Here is a 24,813-nt window from a genome sequence, read left to right on the forward strand (position 1 = left end):
AATCTAGACAAATCTTAATCAAACCTTAGTCAAACCTTGATAAAATCCTTATCAAACCCTCATCAATCCTTAAATAAGTCCTAACCAAATTCTAGACAAATCCTAATCAAATTCTAGTCAAACCTTAATCAATCCTTAAAAAATCCTAAAAAAATCTTAAATAAATTCTAGTCAAATCCTAGACAAACCCTAAATAAGTTCTAATCAAATCTTAGTCAAATTCTAGTCAAATCCTAATCAAATCCTAATCAAATCTTAAATAAGTTTTAACCAAATCTTAAACAAATCCTAGTCAAACTCTAGTTAAACCCTAATCAAATCCTAATAAAACTTTAATCAAATCTTAGAAAAACCCTAAATAAGTCCTAACCAAATCTTAGACAAATCCTAGTCAAACTCTAATAAAATCTTAATAAAATCCTCATCAAACCCTAAACAAATCCTAACCAAATCCTAAATAAATCTTAATCAAATCCTAAAAAAATCCTAAATAAGTCCTGACCAAATCCTAAACAAATCCAAGTCAAATTCTAAAAAAATCCTAATCAAATCCTAATCCTAATTAAACCTTAAATCAACTCAAAACCCTAATCCTAACTCTAAATCAAATCTTAATCAATTCCAAGTAATTCCTATAGCAGATTTGAACCTCAATAATTAATGAATGAACCATTGATTTTAACTCAAATTTTGCACATTTTTTAATAATTAAGTTGAAAAAAAATGAAAAAAAAAAACTAAAAAGAATCGAAATTATAAAATAGATAATAATCTCAAAAATGTACTCGGATGTCAATCAGCCTCCTTCTCCAATCTTATTGCTAATCTCCCAAAGCCAATTATTCCTCATTAAACTATTACTTTACTTCCAATCTTTACACACTTATTAGAAATCAAATTGACTACTTTTGTAAAAAATATTTGCCTCAATCTAATTGGCAGATTGATAGATATTTAAGAAAACCTCACTAGTCCTCAAAATCCTAAATTTTGAGACCATAATCCACGAAAACCTTCATGCTTTTCAATCTTACCGTTTGATCAAATCCAAATTCACGGCACATATCAAGCACAACTACATCCACAAACCTAGAAATTTTCACTTGTAGATCTATTACCAAACTTACAAAATTCTCCAAAAAGTATCACTCATTTTATTTCATAAATCTAGAGTCATCCAAAACAAATCCTGACTTTGTAAAGCTCTTACAAAGTCAATATACACTTAAATCACTTCAAATTAATGCATAAAAAAATTTCATCAAGTCAACTCTAAGGCCCTACTCTTTGATCTCCAAAAGAATCCCAAAATTATCATTGAGGCTTGGTTTTGTGCCTTGGCATCTAATTTCGACCCTGGTTGATAACTGGTCCTCTCTAGGTATCAAATCTTGAGTTTTTAAGGTGATTTTCGCCACAAACTACTCTTTTCTTCTTTTCAAAGGTGCCTATACTGTTTATTTTTTTAATCTACTTTATTTTTTTCTATTTGTGGTCCTACAAAGTGAGTAGAAGCCTATTTTATAAAAAGGTAGCATTAACACATTTAATTTTTTTATCCCTTGACTATTATCTATTTTTCTAAGATAATTTGTTACAATATATTTGAAAGAAGATCTTAAAAAATATGATATTTTTTCATCCTTTCATCTATTAGCTATTTTATATCACAACAATATAGTTAATTTGTTAACCAAGTTTCTAATCTATAAATATATCTAAAGTCAAAACTCGTCTATGAAGCTTCTAGGAAGCTTCTCTAAAAGACTTTATGAAATTAATCTATATTTACCTACTTCCACCTAATCATATAAGTAATTATTGGGATAAATGTATATGTTCATGATATTATTCCTCTTTCTAGGAACGAGTTCCATGAAGGGTGGTCTTCATATGTTGAAGAAGTTTAAGATGTGATGAATTATATTTGCCACATTCTTCAATCTTTGCTCTCTTTGAAGATGGTTGATAGGCCCTCTTAGCCATTGATAGTATCCTATACCAAGGTCAGAAGACCATCCTATTATTTAATCGTTGTTAAGGCCTTAGTAACTTCTTTCAAATAAAATATTTGAAATACCATCAAGAATTGTTCTTTACCTCTAATAAAATCACCAAACATTGGGAGTCTCTTCCAAGGTCTTAACACCAAAGACGTTATATCTCACCATCTATTTGAAAAAAGGCATATCATTCTTGAAGATCTTCATCTTGATTTTGTCGTCTTGAAGGTTGTGACAATTGCAATGTCTCATCTTGTAAGTCTGCAAATAAAAGCTCTTAAGTTGAATTTGTTAGTTATTGGTTCTCTATTGCTTTAGCATCACAAATACACAAAAACTACAAAGAAAGATAGAAAGTAGAATATTAACTTCCTTTGATCTTGTTTCTTTTATAACAAAGATTTTTTTATTTTTCATCTTGGTTTTGATGGATTTCATTGATGAAAGGTTTCAACTTTCTTTGCTACATTTACAAGATTCTTTCATTACTTCTATGTGCATTCACTAATATCATATCTGCACCAATAAATAAGATATTCTAACTTATTTTGGTGTTGCCTTGAGTCTAAGACTTTTTTTACCTTGAATTCTTGATTATTATCCACATCTATAGGAGGAAGTGGCATTTGTCTTCTTTCCAAGATATTCACTATCTTATACAGCTCAAGAAAGAATAAGTGAAACACATGGTGGATCTTTATAGAGTCCTATAGATGTAATTAATAAGCAACATGATTGATTTGTTCACAAATAAGAAAAGGTCCTAGCCTACGATAGTCCAACTTATCACAAGGACGAATAGTCTTGATATTGCAACAAAGTAACCATACTTTGTCACCTATGTTGAATTATGGTTGCTCTTTACGATAGGCATCTGTGTTGGTTTTTTGCCATTCTTGAGCTTCTTTTAAATCTATCTTAATTGTTGCATATAGCTCTGACAAATGATTTGCTAAAACTTCCACCATAGGATTATTATTTTTTGAAAAGTCAAAAGTATCAAGACATGGATGATAACCATAATTGACAAAAAAAAGTTATTTATTGAATATGAAAATGTACCAAATTATTATATACAAACTTTGTCAATGGTAAAAGAGTTGTCCAATCATCTTGATGATAGTTGATGGTACACCTCAAATATTCCTCCAAAACTAGATTCACTAGTTCCGTTTGCCCATGAATTTGAGGATGAAAAGTTGAAGAATACTTTATATCCATCTTTAGAATCTTGAATAGGGTCTTCAAAATTTTAATACAAATTGAGTCTTCTTATTTCATATAATATTGTTTGGCAATCCATGATAGTAATAGATATTATCAATAAAAAAATTAACTATTTCTTCACATAAAATAGATTTTATACATGGTATAAAATGCACCATTTTGGTGAAGCGATCTATAATTACAAATATAGAGTCATATGAATCTGAGATTAAAATATCCATGATAAAATCCATAGAAATTGAAGACCATGGTTGTTTTGGAATTGGTAACGATTGAAAAAATCCATAAGATTGATGGCAAGGAGTTTTGGATCTTGAACAAGTATCACATAATTATACAAAGTCTTTGACTGCCTTTCACATTTGAAGCCACTAAAAATCTTTTGATATTAGTTCCAAAGTCTTGTTGTATCAAAATGTCGAGCTATTGAAAAATCATGACGAGCTTGAAGGACACGTAATTGTGTATCATCTTTTGAAATATATAGACAATCTTTGAAATGTAGTAGGTTGTTCTTGAACTCAAACTTTGAAGTGTCATAAGACTTAGAAGAAGTATTCTTGATATCATGAATAAAAAGATCAAAGGACATACTTGATTGAATTTGCTTGATAAAAGTTGAATCAGTTATCAATATTGATTTTATTGCTTGTGGATGAAAATTCTTGAGCTTCAAAAGAATCATTTTTTGTTAATTAAAAGATGCATCTCCTTCCTTTGGTACAAGATAAAAATATCTAAAAAAGGCATCTGATAGACCTTGTTATTTTTTGAGTCAATAAGTGATCTTAAAATTGAATCTTGATAAAGACATGCTCCAATGGGCTTGACAATGATTCAAAAATACGTGTTGACATGAAGTACTTGAGATTTTTATGATCTATATATATATATGATAACTAGACTTGAGGTGCCTTCTAGATAATGATGCCATTCTTGAAATGAATCCAGAATTGCAAGGAGTTTTTTGTCATGGATCTCATCATTAATCTTGGCTATTAAAAATTTCTTGGAATGAAAAGCTATTAGGTGGGATTTGTCATCTATTCCCATTTCTAACAATACGACATTTATAGCAAAGTTTGATGTATCTATTTCTATAAAAAATTCCTTGAAAAAATTGACGGAATACAAGATTGGTACAAAAGTAAATTTCTTCTTTAAAGTATCAAATGATGCTTCTTCTTGATTATTCCACTCAAGTTTGTCTTTACAAGTTAAATGTATAAGTGTAACTGCAATTCAAAAAATATTCTTGATGAAGATTCAATAGTTATTAATAAAGCCCAAAAAGCATTTCACATCTCGTATTATTCTTAAAATCTTCTAATCTATGATAGTTTAAATCTTCTTAAACTCCATTATGACATTATATTCAAAATGTCCATGCCTAGCTCAAAAAATAGTCTTTCATTCATCTCTTTCTTTGATACGAATTAAGTTGTATGCTCCTTGTAGATCTATTTGGTATATATCTTTACTTGATTGAGTTGGTCAAGAAGTCTTGAAATTAAAAGCGAAAGATACCTTTTTTTCATAATGATATTATTGAGTCGTCAATGATCTAGACATATCACAAAGATCCATTTTTTTTCTTTACAAATAAGATAGGAGCCTCGGTTGGAGATTTAGAATGACGTATGAAGTTCTTTGCCAAGTTTTCATCAATATACTTCTTTAATGCAACCAACTCATTTTGCGATAAGATATAGATTAATCTAAATGATAGTTGAGCTCTTTCTTGCAGGTCAATTGAACAATCATAAGATTGATACTTTGAAAGAATATTTGCATTGTTTTTTTCAAAAATATCTTTGAATTCTCGATATTGACTAAGAATACTACTTGACATTTTTCTATCATTGGAAATGGATGTAGCATATATAGCAAAAGATGATCCTTCTTTTGTAGCATGCATGAAAGCTCTTCTATCTATTAATAAAGGTTTGGATATATTAGACTTATGTACTTTTATTTCACTAATCTGATTTTGGATTATATTACACAAAAAGTTATGGTTACAAGAAATCCAATTTATTTGAGGATTATATTTTTTTAGCCACAAAAATCCTAAAATAATCAGATTGAAGGGAGATCTTATTATATTAAATATTACTATGCTGTTATGATCTTTAATTGCTACATCTAAAAGAACAATCTCATGGATAATATTTCCAAAAGACAATGAATGACCATCTATAATTTCTACATGTAGGGATTTAGTTTTCTTGAATAAAGATATTTTTTGATTTTTGACAAAATTTTTGTCAATAAAATAGGTTGAGGCTCTTGAATCTAATAAGGCAAAGACTTTGTGATTTTTAGGTCTTAAATATACATCTATTGTAAAATAAGGTGAAGGGTCTGAAGAGAGAGTATGACCTTTACTAGGTATTGCATATGATTTTAGCTGCATGGTTCCTATTGCAGCCAGAGAAACTCATTTTTTGACACTTTATCTTCTTTGGTAATTATGCTCCTCATTTTGTAATTACGTTGTTTCTTTGGATAATGTTGAGTAGTGTGCTTAGCTTGTCTACAATGTAAATACAAACTCTTTTGGCGACGTTTAGTTTTTTATTTTTTTTTATTTTTTTTTTTATTTTTTTTTGTGAAAGATTTAAAATGTATCATAACAATTTGTATTGGTTCGGGCCTTGATGAATATGTTTTAGAAAACTTAGGAGTTGCTGCCATTATTTGACTTGTTCCTCTCTAGCCAAGTCTTTATTCTTGATGCCTTTCAAATAATTGATTGTTGTATGTAATCGCATGAGTAATAAATTCTTCCAAAGATTTAGTTTTTTGTATTTTTAATATTAAATCTTTGACACTATCCTTCAATTCATATCGAAATTGATTGATAAGTGCTTTGTCATTTCAATCCATGGCACAAGTAAGGTTTTGGAATTTAGCAACATATGTAATGGGTGATTGTGATTCTTCTTACAAAGATAAGAGTTTGGTCTCTGCTACTTATTTTTGATCACTTTTTCCAAATGTAGCTGTAAATACTTTTAAGAATATATTTAAATCATAAAGAACTCATGAATCCTTTTCCATCAAATGTGCAAACCAAAAAAGAGCACTTCCAGATAGAAATGTACCTATGAAGCTAACTTGAGTAAATCCATCCGTATATTGGAAAATATATAATCTTAAATAGAGCTTAACTTGTTCTAAAAACCTTCAAAATTTTGATCTTATTCTATCAAGCTTCTTAAGCATACTAATTTTTGTTTCTCTTGAGCTTGTAGAAGCAAGATCTTTAAATTTGGTTATGAAACTAATTGACTTATTTTCCTTAAGTGCACAACTTCTTAATGTAGATTCTAGACTTCTTCCATAGATATAGAAGTAATGTTCCTATGATTATCATTGGTGATGCGTAAAATTTTTACCTTATGAGTATTGACGAGCTCATGAAGATTTGCAATAGATGCAAATCTATTCTCACTTCTACTAGAAATAGCATCCATAATCTTTTCTTTTATAGATAACTCAAAAAAATCCAAAAAATTAAATTAGAGGAAGATAATCTATAACTTTTAATAAAAATTTCTACAAAGTGGAATAATCCACTCTCTTTAAGAAAAAAATCAGTGTTGGAAAATAAGATTTTTTGTTTGAAAGTAGGTAGTCTACAACCTTCAAAATACAATAATAAAAATGGGATAATCCACTCATTTTTAAAATAATATAGAAATAGTATTTTAGCAATCTTGTTAAACTGTCAAAGATATGAATCTCAAAGAAAGAAAATCCTCAATACACTCTTGTGTCATTGAAAGAAACCAGAAAGTCAGTCAAAGATAATATAATATTGAACTAGAATGGCTATTGCCAAAAACAAGAAGACTAGAAAGTCTTAAAACAAGACTAAGGACTAAAAAGGCATTGACGACAATGAAGAAGGCTTCACTCTTGCTTCCATATATAATCTTAATTAGGAGCTACGTGGTGATATCCTATAGAACCTCCAAAACATGTTGACTTTATTAGCCACATGTTTTAACTTACAAGGCAAGTTATCTATGTATGTGCCATATAGTTAGCTTGTTCCACAAGCTACTACACAAAGTTAACTTGTCCTACAAGCTACTAACATGTGACTAACTTGTTGGCCAAGTTTCTATCCTATAAATACATCTAAAGTCAAAACCGCATCTATGAAGCTTCTAGGAAGCTTTTCTACAAGACTTTATGAAATTTATGTATATTCATCTATTTCTACCTAATTATATAAGTAATTATTGGAATAAATGTATATGTCTGTGACACTAAGGGATGATGTAAAAGACTTATTATTATTATTATCACTACTATTATTAATATCTTATCTTCAAACACTCAATGAAATCATTAGCTATGTTATGAAGTGCAATAATCAATTATTTCAATATCATCAAGATCAATGCTTATGAACTTTGACAAAGCAATGCATTGGAAATTTGAACTTTGATGCTTTAAAAAATATATTACTTCTATATTTCAAAGCTAATGATATATAAATTGATGTGGTACAATTCAAACCTATTACAATATAAAAGAAAAAGTGTTTATTTTAAAAATTTCTATGCCTATATTATAGTGAAGGAGGCCACAAGTCTGAGAATTATCTTAAAAAATAATATACAACTAAGACTAAGAGTGTAATCATTCAAGAAAATAAGGAGGTTCAACCACAATAAGAACCATGTGGCTGGACATTCAAATACTTCAAATTCATCAAAGTCTCACTCTCTGTGCCTAACTTATTTGTTATTTTACTATATCTTTATTTTTTTATATACAAATTTTTTAAACAAATGCCTTATTAGATTTAAGAGCTTGTTTTTTGGATGAAAAATTATCCAAAATTTATAAAATTCCTCTAGTACAAAAGTTAGAACCTATACATATAGAAATAATAGATGGTTAATTATTATCCTTAGGCAATATTATTCATAAGACCATAGCACTAGAAATATCATTAGAAGACTATAATAACAAAATAATATTCATTATTATTAGAATTCCATCCAATTCTATAAATTTCATGGTTGAAAATATACAATCCATCTATAGATTAGAGGTTTCATAAGGTTGAATTTCCTATAATACTCTTTTGGGCAAAACATATCAAGAGGTCATGAACAACAAAGCCCTTATTTCTTAAAGCAAGGACTTTTATGAAGATGGCTAAAAAAAATATCATTTGTTATATATTCAACCTCAATTTGCAAAGAAGCAAGCTTGTTAGTAGCTATCGTAGAGCAATATAAAGAATTTTTACATGTCTTCAAAAAGAAGAATATTGACATATTACCAAAGTATCGACTATATGATTGTGCCATCAATCTTCAAGAAAGAGCTCAACTATTATTTAGCTCAATCAATAATTTATCATAGAATCAACTTTTGGCATTAAAAGATTATGGTGACAAAAATCTTATAAAGAACTTTATTCAACATTTCAAATTTCTATCAGGTGCACTAATACTTTTTATAAAGAAAAAAGATAGATCTTTGCAAATAAGTATTAATTATTACGGCCTCAACAAAATAATGGTGAAGATTTGTTATCCATTGTTATTAATATCAATACTATGGAGCAACTTGGTCAAGGCAAGACCTACATCAAAATAAATCTCTATGAAGTGTATAATTTGGTATAGATTAAAAAAAGAGATGAATGGAAGAAAATATTTGGGACAAGATATAAACATTTTGAATATAATGTCATGCCTTTTGGATTGAAAATTGATTTAACTATATTTGAGCATTTGATGAATGATATTTTTCAAAAATTCTTGAACAAGTTTGTTATTTGGTGTCTTGAGAATATTATTTCTCAATATTTTTATTAGATATTTTTCAAGAATTATTTCAAAGTTGCTACTCTTCTCACTTAGTTGATATCCAAAGACAAATTGGAATGTAAGCATTGAGCATAAAGGACTTTTCAAGATTTAAAGGCAACTTTTAACATAGTTTTAATCCTAATATATCTAAATTTTACAAAAACCTTCTATTTGGAGATTGATGTTTCCAACTTTGCATTAAAAGTTGTACTATCATAGATGGAAAAAGATGGAAAGCTCCATCCAATTGTATTCTATTTTAGAAAGTTTTTAGTTACAAAGATCAATTATGAAATTCACAATAAAGAACTTCTTATAATTATACATTCTTTCTAAAAATGGCATCACTTGTTAGAAGGTATTATGCATCTTATAAATATATATACAAATCATAAAAATTTAGAATATTTCATATCAATATGGATTTTGAATCACTACTAAGTTTGTTGAAATATATCATTATATTTTTTTGATTTTGTAATTATATATTGACCAAAAAAGCAAGAAGTTGGAGATAAAGTATGATTTTTTTGATAAAATACCAAGATCTATTGGTCTTCTGATAAGTTAAATTATCAAAGATTGGAATCATTTTGTATTTAATAGTAAATCAATCTAGTGGATTATTAATTGGAAATATTTACTTCCATAAAGGTATATATGATCTTTTATATTTTTTTATTAGAAGCTTATTTAAAATAAACTATTTTAGGAAGAATACAACCATCATTGCTTTGTATTGAAATAAATAATCATGTGGAATATGAGGTAGAAAAGACCTTTGATTTTTGGCAAAAAAGAAACAAGTTAGAATATTTTATTCATTGATGCAGCTACAATATTAATGAAAATATGTGGAAATTAGTAAAAAATATAATTAATTCATTGCAAAAAATACAAGAATTTCATAAATATTATTTTCAAAAATCTAAACCTATTTTAAAATACCTTTTCTATAAAGTTATTGCTAAGATGTTGTATATAATGAAGAGATTAAATATTGCTCTAAACAACCTTATAGTTTAGTATATCCAATTTATGATCTTATATATTGAGTTGGAGAGTATTTGGAAAGTTTTTAAATCATAAATTTTAAAGTAAAGTTAGAGTTGGAGCTTTCCTTATCATTGCTATCAAATCAATCATTTTAGCTTTTGTAACCTTCATACAATCATCCTTGAGATGAAGCAGGATCTTCTCAAGAAAAGAAATATTCTTACTATAGTTAACTCGAACAAGAAAATAATGAAGATGATGCTATCACGGCCATAATCATGTAAGCTAATAATTACATATAGAAATAGGTAGAAGTAAATAAAAGTAGATAAAAGTAAGTTAATTCTATAATATTTAATATGAAAGCTTCCTAGAAACTTCCTAGACGCTGTTTTGACTTCATAGGTGTCTTTAATTGACTTTTTGGATTAGAAACGTGGTCAACAAGTTGGCCATGTGCCATACATGTTGTTAGCTTAAAGATCAAGCTAACAATGTGGCCCACACGTAGAAAAACTTGCCTTGTAAGTCAAGGCATGTGCCCTACAAAGTCAACACATATTGGAGGTCCTATAGAATGTCGCCACGTAGCTCTTAGTTAGATAGTATATATAGAGACAAGAGTGAAGGGTTCTTCACTCTTGTCAACTCTTTTCTTACTTCTAGTCTATTTCAAGGGTCTCTAGTTTTCTTGTCTTTTGGCAATAGCCATTCCAGTTTCTCTTTCAATATATATACTTGTTTATATATATTTTGTTACCTCTCTTTGAGTGAATGCTCACTTGTTTGAATTGTTTTTTCATCGAGTTCTTGTCCTTGACAGATTGACAAGAGTGCACTTACAATATCAGAGCTTTGTTTTTCTTGAGTAAGAGTGGATTACCCCTTTCTCTTGACAAGACATAAGCATATTAGAAGTTTGCGGATTACCCACTTCTAAACTGATATTGTTCTTAGTATCTTCTTTGTTATCAAGTCTTTTCTTTTTCTTTTGTCTTGAGCAATATCAGACAAATTTTTCTTCTTAGTATCATTATGACAGAGCTTGTTGAAATGAAGAGTGCAATGGTACAAATGCAAAAACAATTGAGGGAGTTAATGCTTGCGATGCATCAACTCAATTCACCAACACAGGAAAGAACAAGAATAGCAGAAAGTGGAGATATAGAGATGATCGGAGCTACTTCAACATCTGCACCAAATCACATTCCTTCTCCAATTGTACAACACCCTGTAAGCACTAGAGAACCAAGAATTGCTTTACCCGAGAAATTTGATGGTACAAGATCAAAGTTTCGAGGGTTCATCAATCAAGTACAATTGGCAATTGAACTTCAACCGCAAAGCTATCCAACTTTAGGATCACAAGTCAGGTTTATTGGCACTCTACTTTCTGGTTCTGCATTATCGTGGTTTTCGTCTTTTCTTGAACAACAAAATCCAATATTGGACAATTTGGAAGCTTTTTTGGCGGAGTTTCGATCTATGTATGGTGAACATGATGCAACTCGTGTCGCAACAAACAAGATCCAAATTCTGCGACAAGGAAACCGCTCAGTAACAATGTATGCTTCACAATTTCGACAACTTGTAATTGACATCAAGTGGGATGATGCTGCACTCATCAGTCAATTTTTTTATGGATTGCAATACGAAGTGAAGAAATTGATGCTCAACTTACCTGATCCTCAAACTTTGAGTCAAGCAATCAATTTTGCGATAAAATGTGACAATCGACTTTTTGAATTTCCATTCGAGAGTCGTACATGAGAACCTCAACGTTATTACTCAATGGCAACATCAACATCTTCGCCAAATGTATATTCGGAAGTAGAAGACATGCAAATTGACGCGGTATGTTTTAAACCCCTAACTGAGCAAGAAAAGATTCGTCGTCGTCAAGAAGGATTATGTTTATACTGCGGAGAACCTAAGCACACTGCTCAACATTGTCCAAAGAAACAACGTAACTATAAAATGAAGGGTACGGCGGTCAAAGAAGACAACATGTCAGAAAACGAGTTCGTCCAGCTACAATAGGGACCGTGCAGCTGAAACCTTGTACAATTCCTAATGAAGGTCCTATGCTCTCCTCAGAACCCTCTTCTTGTTTTATAATAGAATTATATTTAGGACCTAAGAATTACAAAGCCTTTGCTTTATTAGATTCGGGAGCCTCAGCATGTTTTTTAGATGAACAATTTGTTAAAAGTCATAAAATATCTTTTGTATAGAAAACTAAACCCGGACATATAGAAGTCATTGATGGCCGTCCTTTGTCTTCTGGAGATGTCACTCATGAAACTCGCCCTATAAAAGTAACAATAAACGGTCATGTTAGCTACATAGCTTTTAACATAATTAAATCCCCGTCCAATCCAATTATTTTAGGTTTATCCTGGCTAGAAAAATATAATCCTCGAATAGATTGGAATTCTCGTAAACTTGACTTTTCCCAAAGCATTATTAATAGTTCTACCAAGCAAGTAAAAAGTTATAAATCTAGTATAGTAAAACCCGTACTTATAGGTGTAAAAGCATTTATATACGCAGCAAAAGAAGGATCAACTTTTGCTATTTATGCTACACCTATTTCTGAAAGCGTAAAGACTTCAAGTGGCATTCCAAGTCAATATCAGGATTATCAAGACGTTTTTGAGAAAAAGAATGCAGATATTCTTCTTGAGCATCCCCCATATGATTGTTCAATTGACCTCAAAGAAGGAACTCAGCCACCATTTGGACCAATTTACAGTTTATCGCAAGATGAGATGGCTGAACTCAAGACATATATTGATGAGAATTTAGCGAAGAATTTCATACGCCATTCAAAATCTCCAGCAGGAGCTCCAATTCTATTCGTAAAGAAAAAAGATGGATCTTTACGAATGTGTGTTGATTATCGAGGACTCAACAAGATCACAATCAAGAACAGGTATCCATTACTTTTGATATCAGGACTCCTTGACCAGTTGAATCAAGCTTAGATCTATACAAAAATAGATCTAAGAGGAGCATATAATCTAGTACGGATCAAAAAAGGAGATGAATGGAAGACTGCGTTTCGAACCAGGTATGGACATTTCGAATATAATGTCATGCCCTTTGGACTCACGAATGCACCAGCTGCTTTTCAACATCTCATGAATGATGTATTTCGTGAATTCTTAGACAATTTTATCGTCTGCTATCTAGACGATATCTTGATCTATTCTAAGAACGTCGAAGAACATGAAATACATGTTCGTCAAGTATTACAAAAACTTAGAAATGCAGGATTGTACGCCAAGATGGAAAAGTGTGTATTTCACACTACTCAAGTTGACTTTTTAGGATACATCATTTCAAATGATGGTCTCATGATGGATTCTAAGAAAGTCCAAACAATCATGGATTGGAAGATTCCAAGGACAGTAAGAGATGTCTAATGTTTCTTGGGATTTGCCAATTACTATCGGATCTTCATCAAAGATTTTTCACGAGTTGCAGCTCCACTTACACGCTTGACTAGTAGAGATAAATTCCAATGGAATCAAGAAGCGGAAGCAGCATTTGAAGCCTTGAAGATATCGTTTGTATCTACACCAGTCTTATATCGTGTTGACTTTTCCAAGGCATAATTTATGGAAACAGATGCATCGGATTTTGCCTTGGGTGCAGTTTTATCACAAATGGAAACAGATGACAAACTTCATCCGATAGCTTTTCATTCAAGAAAATTCTTAGCAGCCGAGATCAACTATGAGATCCACGATAAAGAATTGCTTGCAATCGTGGATTCCTTTCAAGAATGCCATCATTATCTAGAATGCGCTTCTAGTCCAGTCATTGTGTATACAGATCACAAGAACCTCGAGTATTTCATGTCAGCATGCATATTGAATCGTCGTCAAGCTCGTTGGAGTATGTCTTTGTCAAGATTCGAGTTCATTATCACTTATAGGCCAAGAAAACAACAAGGTTTATCCGATGCATTGTCTAGACGTTCTTATTTTGCACCAAAAGAAGGAGATGCAGCTTTTGAGCAACAAAGAACGGTCCTCTTGAAACTGAAGCAATTTCATCTCTGAGCAATGAAATCAACATTGACTGTTGATTCAACTTTTCTCAAGCAAATCCAGTCAAGTATGTCCTTAGATCCTCTTGTTCATGATATCGAGAATAATTCTTCCAAATCTCATGATTCTTCTAAGTTCGAGTTCAAGAATAATCTATTATATTTTGAAGGACGCCTATATGTTCCAAAAGGAGAAGCACGTTTACGTGTTTTTCAAGCACGTCATGATTTTCCAGCAGCATGATACTTTGGATATAATAAGACTTTGGAACTCATATCAAGAGATTTTTGGTGGCCACAAATGTGGAAGTCAGTCAAAGACTTTGTACAATCATGTAATATTTGTTCAAGATCAAAAACTCCTCGTCATCGACCTTACGGACTTCTTCAGCCATTACCTATACCAGAACAACCATGGTCTTCTGTTTCTATGGATTTCATCACAGATCTTCCAAGCTCAAGATCTTATGATTCTATATTTGTGATAGTAGATCGTTTCACCAAGATGGCACATTTTGTGCCATGTAGAAAATCTATCACAAGTGAAGAAACAGCTAAGCTTTTCATTGATAATATCTATCGCTATCATGGATTACCTAAAGATATCATATTGGATAGGGGAACTCAATTTGTGTCGAGATTTTGGAGGACCCTTTTCAAGATTTTAAAAGTGGACATAAAGCTATCTTCGGCTTTCCATCCTCAAACTGATGGACAATCAAAGCGCGTAAACCAAGTCTTGGAGCAGTATTTAAGGTGTACCATCAACTACCAACAAGATGATTGGACAACCCTTCTGCCATTGGCAGAGTTTGCTTATAATAATACGGTACATTCTTCCACGCAACAAACACCTTTCTTTGCCAATTATGGCTATCATCCACGACTTGATGCTTTTGATTTTTCAAAAGTTGATAATTTCTGCAGCAGAAGATATGGCAAATCGGTTGTCAGAGTTACATGCAATAATGAAGACGTAATTGAAGGAAGCTCAAGAACGACAAAAGATAAACGCAGATGTATATCGTAAGGAGCAATCACAACTCAACGTGGGTGATAAGGTATGGCTACTTCGTCATAATATCAAGACCACTCGTCCTTGCGACAAGTTGGACTATCGAAGGCTGGGATCATTTTCTATTTCTGCACAAATCAATCCAGTTGCATATCGTTTTCATCTACCGAAGAGAATGAAAACCCATCCTGTATTCCTGGTGTCTCTTCTTGAACCATACAAGACAGTGGTCATATCAAGAAGACGACAAGCTCCACCTCCTCCTATAGAAGTGGACAATAATGAAGAGTTTGAAGTAGAAGAAGTCTTAGGTTCAAGGCGGCGTCGAAATAAAATAGAATATCTTGTCCATTGGCGCGGATATGATATTAGTGAACGCACATGGGAGCCAGTAAAGAATCTTGCAAATGCAACAAAGGCGGTGGAGGCTTTTCATCGACGACATCCATCAAAATCAAGATGAAAACCTTTTTTATAAAAGAAACAACATCTAGGCAAGATAACATTCTACTTTCAATTCTTGTTCATAGCTTCATTGTAGTAGTGGCGCTCAGGAGATGGAGAACCAACAACCAACGGATTTAACTCAAGAGCCTTCATTTGCTGACCTACCGGACGAGACATTACGATTGTCACAACCTTTAAGACGACGCAATCGAGATGAAGATCTTCAAGAACGACATGTTCTTCTTCGAATAGATGGTGAGATACAACACGTTTGGTATCACGATTTGGGAAGGGACTCCCGATGTTTGGTGATTTTGCTAGAGATAGGAACAACTCCTAATGGTGTTCCAAATATTCTATTCGAAGGAAGTTACGAAGGCCTCAAGAATGATCAAATAACTGGGTGGTCTTCCCGCCTTGGTATGGGATTCTACCGATGGTTTAGAGGCCCTATCAATCATCTTCGAAGAGAACAGAGATCAGAGTATGTGGCGAATACAATTCGTCGCATCATAAATTTCCTCAACATATGATGATCGCTCCTCGTGGAACTCGTCCCTAGAAGGGGGGGTAATGTCACGGCCATAATTATGTAAGCTAATAATTACATATAGAAATAGGTAGAAGTAAATAAAAATAGGTAAAAGTAAGTTAATTCTATAATATTTAATATGAAAGCTTCCTAGAAACTTCCTAGACGCTGTTTTGACTTCATAGGTGTCTTTAATTGACTTTTTGGATTAGAAACGTGGTCAACAAGTTGGCCATGTGCCACACATGTTGTTAGCTTAAAGATCAAGCTAACTATGTGGCCCACACGTAGAAAAACTTGCCTTGTAAGTCAAGGCATGTGCCCTACAAAGTCAACACATATTGGAGGTCCTATAGAATGTCGCCATGTAGCTCTTAGTTAGATAGTATATATAGAGACAAGAGTGAAGGCTTCTTCACTCTTGTCAACTCTTTTCTTACTTCTAGTCTATTTCAAGGGTGTCTAGTTTTCTTGTCTTTTGGCAATAGCCATTCCAGTTTCTCTTTCAATATATATACTTGTTTATATATATTTTGTTACCTCTTTTTGAGTGAATGCTCACTTGTTTGAATTTTTTTTTCATCGAGTTCTTGTCCTTGACAGATGCTTAAGCTTTAATCATTTTATTGCAGATATGAAACCAATGCTCCTTGTGGAACTTGGAATTAAAAGAAGATGTGATATTAGAGACATTTAATAAGAAGTTTTTGAAAATATTTTAAAAATATTCTATCATATTCTTGAAGATTTCAAAAGATTTTGAAAATATTTCAATAGGATGTTATAGAAGATTTTAAAAAGATTTTAAAAAGATTCTAAAAGATTTTAATTTTTTAAAGAATATTCTAGTAGATTTTAGAATATTTTAGAAAAATTAAAGGAGTTGTTGTAGAAGCTTCTTAAGGTTGCTTCATCTTCAAGCAACATAGAAACTTCTCAAGAAGCTTCTTAGCATTACTTTGTCTTCAAGCAATATAGAAACTTCTTAAGAAGCTTCCTAGCATTGCTTTGTCTTCAAGCAAATTGGAAACTTAGAATTTAGAAATTTACTAAAACCAAAATTTAGGTTATATCAATGATACATATGATATTATTAGATTATTACTTTTGAAAATTTAAGAATCAATTGTGATTCTATCAACTTTATATTAAAAAAATTCTTAAACTATAAAACATTATATTTAAATATATATATGATTAATTATAAACAAATTTTAATTTTAATTTCAATGAATATATATGTATATATAGTTTATTAATTAATATTCAGATAAAGTTTTGAGAATTGCATAAAACATATGATTTTTTATTTTATTATTATCAATCAATTATATTTATGGTATAAAACTAAAAAGATAGTCTATCATATTGTTAAAAGATGTGTAGTGTCTATTCTAAATTGCACAAATACTTAGAATTTACAATGATTTATTAACAACCTTCTTGAATAAAATAAAACTATTCACTAGTCAAAAATAAGTTTGGGATTCTTTATAAAATCATTATAATATTTTACAAAATATTTTATGACATTTTTGCAAAACTTTAATGTGCACATTTCAATAAGGACATATCATTAGTACTCCTAGAAAAAAATTATGTAAGCCGAGCTTTAAAACATTTTGTAAGACGTGCATCAATCAAGACCTCCAAAGCAACTAAGAAATTTGCAAACTTACAGCACCACAAAAACATTAAATACACATACCATTTTCTAAGCATTGTGTGTACACTTCAAAACTGTGATCCTGGTAGTACAAAAGGGCAATCTGTAAAAGTGAACTTAGTATGCTACTGGTTCAAATCTAGGATTTACGGGTCTAATTAAGTAATTACAGTACATGCAAAGATTTTCCTCATACAATGTATTCACCAACCTTCAATAAGAAGAGGAGGAAAAACCTACATTGTTTGTGAGGTGTAATTGGCAATATTGACATCACACAATGAAATAACTGGCTCTTTGCATTTCAGAGAAGACCGGTTGTTATTTATCAGGGCCAATCTTGTTCATTCTACTAAAGAAAACAGTCATTTGGATGTGGGATACTTCACAGATTGCGGTGATTTCAGCAGGTTTTTGTGCAATGCTCATCTCTGTTACAGGATCACAGCAAAGGGTCGTTCTCGCAGAGGTCAGTTTACAAAGCCAAAAACCGACTTCACCTACACAGTCCACCAATTTGCTGATGGACAAGGCTCATTGACTCTTACCTCGGAGAATCGTGCAGAAGTATGCACACATAACCTGAAAAATCTTACTGTGTACTCCCTAGTTTTTCACAGTTGAATCACTGGTTTTGTTCGAAGCTTTTAAAACGAGACTTTCCAGAATACATTCAGTGGTTTCATCTTTTTTTTTTTCTTTTTTTTTTTCTTTTTTTAATCACCCCTGGTCATGAGGATGGCAGGGTTCTTGGATTGTATACCACAGTGTTGTGTCCGGTGAGCAGCAACCTCATCCTGTAAAACCAGCAAGAAAGAAGCGATTTGATAATTCATAATTGGTTCTATATAATATACTAAAGAATTTGTACTGTACCCCCGATAGTTTCGACGAGGTCCCTGTCTGTTTCGTGATAACATTGACTGGAAAGTACGTGATTGATATTCTCCTGTAAATCAATATGTACTTGTCAAAATTGTTGATCCTCGTTCGCACGCTGTTGCATCAACCAGGTCAAAGTTGGTTCTTCAACACTTGTGTGTGTATATATATATATATATATATCTATATAGCTGTAGAAATGGCTTCAATTAGGCGTGGGTTGATCGGTACAATTGAAATTAACACTGGAATCTACATTACACTGACAGTAGCACCCACTAGGTGAGATTTTGTACCACACAGTGACAGTAACGCCCACAGGTGTGGATGGATTAAGTTATGTACGCACAACAATCTGGCCGACGAGACTTGGGAGGGGACAGGGTAGAATTAACAACAGTGCTTACCAAAACCCACCTATTTAACTATATATATATCACCGAGAGACAAATACAAGGGATAAACAAGAGGAGATAAAAACCATCTCCCATTGGCCGCATGCCTCATTGTTTTCATCAAAAAGCTTTCATCAAAAGTGAACCAAAACTCAAATTAACTCACATATCAACTGCGACATCCAAGAGGGAAAGCATGCGTGAACAATTCAGAGAGAAGCCTAACGAATCGGGTCACAATCGGGTCCCTGCGAGACACGAGCTGTGAGGGGCGATGGGCGTTGGATTTTGCGAGGTGCATGTCTGGTAGTGCGGTGAAGCGCACAGGCTGGTGGTGCGGCGAAATATGATAAGCAAATTCTTGTTGTCTTTCTGTGGACCCGTGATATCCCCTAGTGAACATTGTCTTATTGGTGAATCAACAAGCTATATGATAAGCATATTTCATTGTCTTACGATGATCCCAGGTGAGTTTGTTGTCTGTTTTATATCAACTTCCAACGCACATGGCACCGAACACTGTGTGAATACAGCCCCGAACACCTTCAACCTGCTTATGAACCACAAGAATGGCAATACAGTTGGATAATCATTGTTACAAGATTCTGTTGTTCACAAGTATTCTTCAACCACTAATCGAGATGGTGTAACCAAGTGTGCAGTGAGGCTCGATCGACACATCTTGGGTCCATGGATCCTTTGCTTTTAGCATCAGCTGGAGCACCGTGAGTGATTCTTTTAGCTACTCACTTCAAATTCTTCAAGCTTAATTCCCACGCAATAAGGGCACCCCAGTCATGGCCAACGACGAACACGCGCTCTTCCTTCAGATCGTCCAGGAGGCCAATCAAGTCGCCCACGACATGCAATGTAGTGTAGAGCCCGATGTCTGTCGGGCCCTTAGACTCGCATTCCCTTGCAAATCCGGTGCCACGACATGACATCCAGCCTCTACCAACGGAGGGATCTGATAGCGCCAGCCATACCAAATTTCAGGAAATCCGTGCAGGAGTGGCACCGGTGGCCCCGTGCCCTGCTCGACGAAGTGCAGATCAATACCATTTGTTTTCATCGTTTGGTGCGTCAGCTTCGACATCCATGCCGGTGTCTCCCTGGCTTCTCCTTCACAACTCTTCAGCTGGATCAATGCGAGCGACGCCATGCCGCAACTCTTCACCCCTCCTTATGTGCAAATGTGGCGTCTAATCATTTATGTGCAAATGCATCGGCTTATATAAATTTCCAGCGCCTTGGAAGCAGACCATGCGAGTTCCTGGAGTCCTTGGGGCACCCATCTCGACTGTCCGTTTGACTTAGGTTTGTCCTTTCGTCATGTGCACTGTTTCTGGCTTTTTCATAGTACCAAAAATAGGTCGAATGTGAAGTATTATGCTCAGATAAGACTTTTCTGATGTTTGTATGTTATCATTCTCCTATCAACGTCGAGATGAGGGCCAAACAATTCAACTTCAAATCCGTTCAGAGTAGGGAGGTGCGAGTAGTCACTTGAAATATTCATTTCACGTACTGTAAATATAGTTAATGGCGTGAGTGAGAATTTGGGTTATCGAGATGTGTTCTTGTTTTTTTATGAAATCCTCTTTTTAGTGTTGCAATTTGAGTCACTTCTTGGCTGAAACTAATTCAATATCAGAAATGAAGTATGGATAAGAAATCAGTTTATATGCATGTAATTCGTAGAAAACCTGTGTACAACCTGTGTATAACGAAGGCATTCTCGAAGTCTTCTCAAAGCAGCTTTGCATCAATCATTCATATAATCTAAGTGAGTTGCAACTATTTCTAGTCAATTCTATTGTTTTGTTCGATACAGGCTGGTGTAGAGCTAGCTCATGCCTTGATCTTTGCCTGCTCATTCATGTATTTCTTTGCAAGATAACAGCAGATATTTTTTTTGACAAATATACGTCGTTTGAAGACACAGAATAGTACGCAACGTGATGGGTGATATGTAGTGAAATGTTGCGTTACTGTGGAGGTTTCTGAAGTTTTGCAATAACAGTGTCAAGTGAAATGGTTTATATGCAGGCTGCAGGATTCTGAGTTTCTGTAACTTACGTGGTGGTGCATGCAGAAGTCACGACTAAACACCGTTGTCCAATCAATTGGTAACCCAGGGACCGTGCTTGATGCCGATAAGTTGTAGCTTGAAAGAGTATATAAATCTGTGATCTGAGTTTGATCTACAGTGATTGGTTTTTTTATTTTTTTTATTTTTTATTACTTCGTATTACATTTTTGAAGTGTGGAGCATACTGAAATGGTAGATTATCAAAATTTGGAGCATACACAATGAGTGTCTTTTAACCTCACTGTTTAAAATGAATTGGTTTAGTTCCATGTGAAGGAGGTTCATAAATTGTGTCAAAGTTTTGGAGGTTTACTGTTGGTGATTTTTGCACGTTTTTTTGTTAATTAAATTCGATAATCCTCTAAACAGTAAGCAATCATAAATTATTCAAAGTTAGCTTTTTTCATTTCCATTTGAGCACTTTGCTGCATCTTAATTATGAATTATTGAAATGCAAAGCTTGAGTATATTCTCATTATTCATATGTTTATTTATTTTTTGTTGTAGTTGCTTTTACACAATCAAAATCAATTACTCTATTGTACAAATAATGCATTAACACATGTGATTTGAATTGCCAATCTTAAAGTTGGTTCTATTTAGAGATGTGCCTCATTTTTTATTTTTTATTTTTAAAAAATTGTGAATTTATTCATATTGGATAAAGCATTATATATACATATACATGCTTCTTTTTTTCTTTTCTTTTTTTCTCTCTCTCTCTCTATTTTTTTTTTTTTTTTTTTTTTTTTTTTTGTTGGTATTCACATGCTAAAATCACATGTGATTTTAGCAAGTGATTTTAGAGTCGACGGAGAGGGTGATGGAAATAAGACGGTTGCGGGGTCAGGAGGAAGGAGTGAGGGATTGAGGCAGTTTGGAATGCGCTTGTTGTTTGTGAATGTTGCTTGAATTTACCGAGGAGGGTGCGGTTGTGTTCGGATGAGAGTAATCCGGGTGGTTTAGCGAAGGGTGTTGCGAGAGGACTGGTGAGACTTACTGGAACGTGGTTGGGAATGTGCAGTATTGAAGAGAACTGCATGAAGAGGATCAATGCGGGGACGGCACCGCATCAGTATCACCCTGTGGGAATTGTGAAGAAGGCCAGCTGCCCTGGAAAGTTGGCTGACATGAAGGGGAAGCGATCGTGCCTCAGTCGGTACGGGAGGAGCGTGGGGTGGACTGTGCCGATTGCGACGATGATCGATGCGAACCTGATCTCCACGGTGTCGAGGTGAGCATGGGTGTGGGGGATTGTGGCGCTCGTGGTTTGTGGGATTGCCAGTAGAGATGGTGTGAACAGTTGTGTTCGATTTGGTGACTTGTACGACGGTAACTGGTGCTTCATGGGTGTGAATTCACAGCGAGGAACCGCTGCCATGAGCGGGATTTTAGCCAAGGCGCTGACGCGAGAAAAGTATGGTTGTGTGGTTGGTAGAACGCCCCAGATCAATGACATTGAGTTGGTGATGGCGTTTTTCTCGAAGAAGTGCGCAGCGTTGAACGCCCCCAAGACGATCATACGCTCCGGGTGCACGACGAAGGATGAGTACTATGACTACCAGGGAGCATTCAAGGGCGTGATTGAGGGTGCTTGCGACGTGGGATTCATGAAGTTCACCATTCCGGCGGAGTACGCGCTTGATGGAATCAAGGCCCAGAACTGGACTGGGTTGGAGAGGCCAACTTCGAAAGCCCTTTTGTGCAGCTCAGGACCGGCGGTGCGCGGGGATTTGTCCAGCTTCGCGACGTGCAATTTCGGATCGTTAGCTGGTAATTTATCCCGAAAAATATCCCTGGAATGCCTCCAACCACACAATCGGACAAGTGCACGCCGAATCCAAATTATGGGGTGGCAAGCGAATGGTGGGTTATGGTTGGTTGTCCGCGGAGCTGGACTTTACGTCAGCGAAGGCACTGGGTAGGCATATCTCACACACTGGGCTCATGTGCAAAGTTGCGCTACGAAAGTTGAACGTCATGTCTGTGTTGGCTGGTGTTTTGAAGGAACTTGGTGTCTGGTGATCTGAAAATTGGTCTAGTTCAGTGCTAACGAGTGATTGTGCTGACCTACAGTTCGATGAATCTCCAGCCTCTACTACCATTGAGCAATTCATAACTGTGTCATTGGTAAGCGTGAAGACTAGAATACTGGTAAAAGGATACCATTTTGTTGAGGCATTTTGCTGAGGACAAGGATGGAGGAAAATCCTGAATCCGTGACAAGGTCGCTGGCAAGATCGCTGGCAAGATCGCTGCCAACTTGTATTCTTTCAAGTAAGACCTTTATCTAACTCAACCCATTGTTTTCTCAACTAAAGCATTCATGTGAACTGGATGAAAGGAGATCAGTCATGCAAAATGCTATTACCTTGTGTGCAGATGGTGAGAGCCGGATCTATTTAGGAAAAAAACCGACAATTGAACAATAATTTCAGTATGTTTGCGTCTGTTTATCTCTTATTTTCAAGAAAGAGTTTAGAACGAAATGAGAGAACCATGATTTTAATCCTTTCCTCTCTACCCTCTCTTACGAAAAGAAATATACCTGCCATAGAACTTGCTTACTGAAAACACGTGAGTGATCTTGCACATATTCAATTCATGTGTAGTCCTAGATTTAATTCATTTCATCATACTGTATTGAAATGTTTGTTATGCGTGGGTGCACACCAGGTGAATCACAGGGAGAGTATTTCAAGGCCTGCTACCGTCAAGTACACTCACAAGAAGCAGTCCAGAGGCCAAGGGCAATTCGCTGAGATCGAAGTTCGTTTTGAGCCATTGGAAGCTGGAGGTGGAATGTGAGGGTGTGGTATTTTGGATGAATTGAAAGGCTGAGTCTTCTGTATTGTTGACAGTAGGTGGAGGTGGTGACTCCGGAGGAACATATGGGTGATGTTATTGGTAACCTGAACTCCCGATGTGGACAAATTGAGACGCTTGATGACAAGCCCGGCGGCATGAAGCTGATTACTGCTTCTATGCCGCTGTCGGAGACGTACCTTGCGGGGCATGACGAAGGGCAGAGCTCAGTACACGATGCAACTGTCCAAGTTTGACGTTGTACCCACAAACATCCAGATGGAAATCACAGCGAAGAAGATAGAGACTACAGCTTAGAGTAACTTACGCTATAATCTAGATACTATCACTTAGAGTAAGATGATTGTCATGTGGAGCCTATCATGAATGATATGTCTCGAAGGGCTAATGCTGTGGTGTAGAAGACAGTTAGTAGAATGAATCCTGTAGATTATTTTTGTTCCTTTTATGAGCTCTGTACAGCTCTTCATGGAACGATTTTGTATTTGATCATCTATATTGCGAGCCTTCTCTAGCTGGCTGCTAAGCAAACACGTCAAAGATGATTGCGAAAACGACTTATTTTTTTCAGTTTTCTGATAGCTGAAAGCTCACAACAACGTTCTATAATTCTCATTATCCGAGGTCTCCAATGTAAAACACATTCTTAAAATTCTCTTAATGATTTCAGTCGCCTTCGCAAAATCTTTTCTAATACCAGCATCCTTAATGGCCCCATGCATAAATCTTCTGTTATCCCCTGCAGTAGGCAGCATTGAAGCAGCACCTTAGTGCCAAAACATAACTCTAGAGAATCCTACAACGCATGAAAGGCATGATACATGACACAGGT

At 34.2% G+C, this 24,813-nt stretch overlaps 1 protein-coding gene across 2 annotated transcripts; it reads left to right on the plus strand.

Annotated features, from left to right (window-relative positions):
- Positions 1-19,056: 19,056 nt before the first annotated feature.
- Positions 19,057-24,535, plus strand: LOC112276751 (uncharacterized). 2 transcript variants are annotated; one of them, XM_090246875.1, is made up of 7 exons: positions 19,057-19,530; positions 19,726-20,380; positions 21,113-21,192; positions 22,180-22,389; positions 22,594-23,076; positions 23,232-23,432; positions 23,832-24,535. In XM_090246875.1, the coding sequence occupies exons 4-6, from the start codon at positions 22,196-22,198 to the stop codon at positions 23,272-23,274; spliced, it is 720 nt and encodes a 239-aa protein (XP_090103001.1). In that variant the 5' UTR covers positions 19,057-19,530; positions 19,726-20,380; positions 21,113-21,192; positions 22,180-22,195; the 3' UTR covers positions 23,275-23,432; positions 23,832-24,535. The 2 variants fall into 2 exon arrangements, with proteins under 2 accessions (XP_090103001.1, XP_024364162.1); XM_024508394.3 differs by lacking the exons at positions 19,057-19,530; positions 19,726-20,380; positions 21,113-21,192 and having other exon boundaries at positions 21,828-22,389.
- The last annotated feature ends 278 nt before the right edge of the window (positions 24,536-24,813 follow it).

The sequence above is a fragment of the Physcomitrium patens genome, chromosome 24 (assembly GCF_059467195.1).
Source record: "Physcomitrium patens ecotype Gransden chromosome 24, ASM5946719v1, whole genome shotgun sequence".
Classification (NCBI taxonomy): domain Eukaryota; kingdom Viridiplantae; phylum Streptophyta; class Bryopsida; order Funariales; family Funariaceae; genus Physcomitrium; species Physcomitrium patens.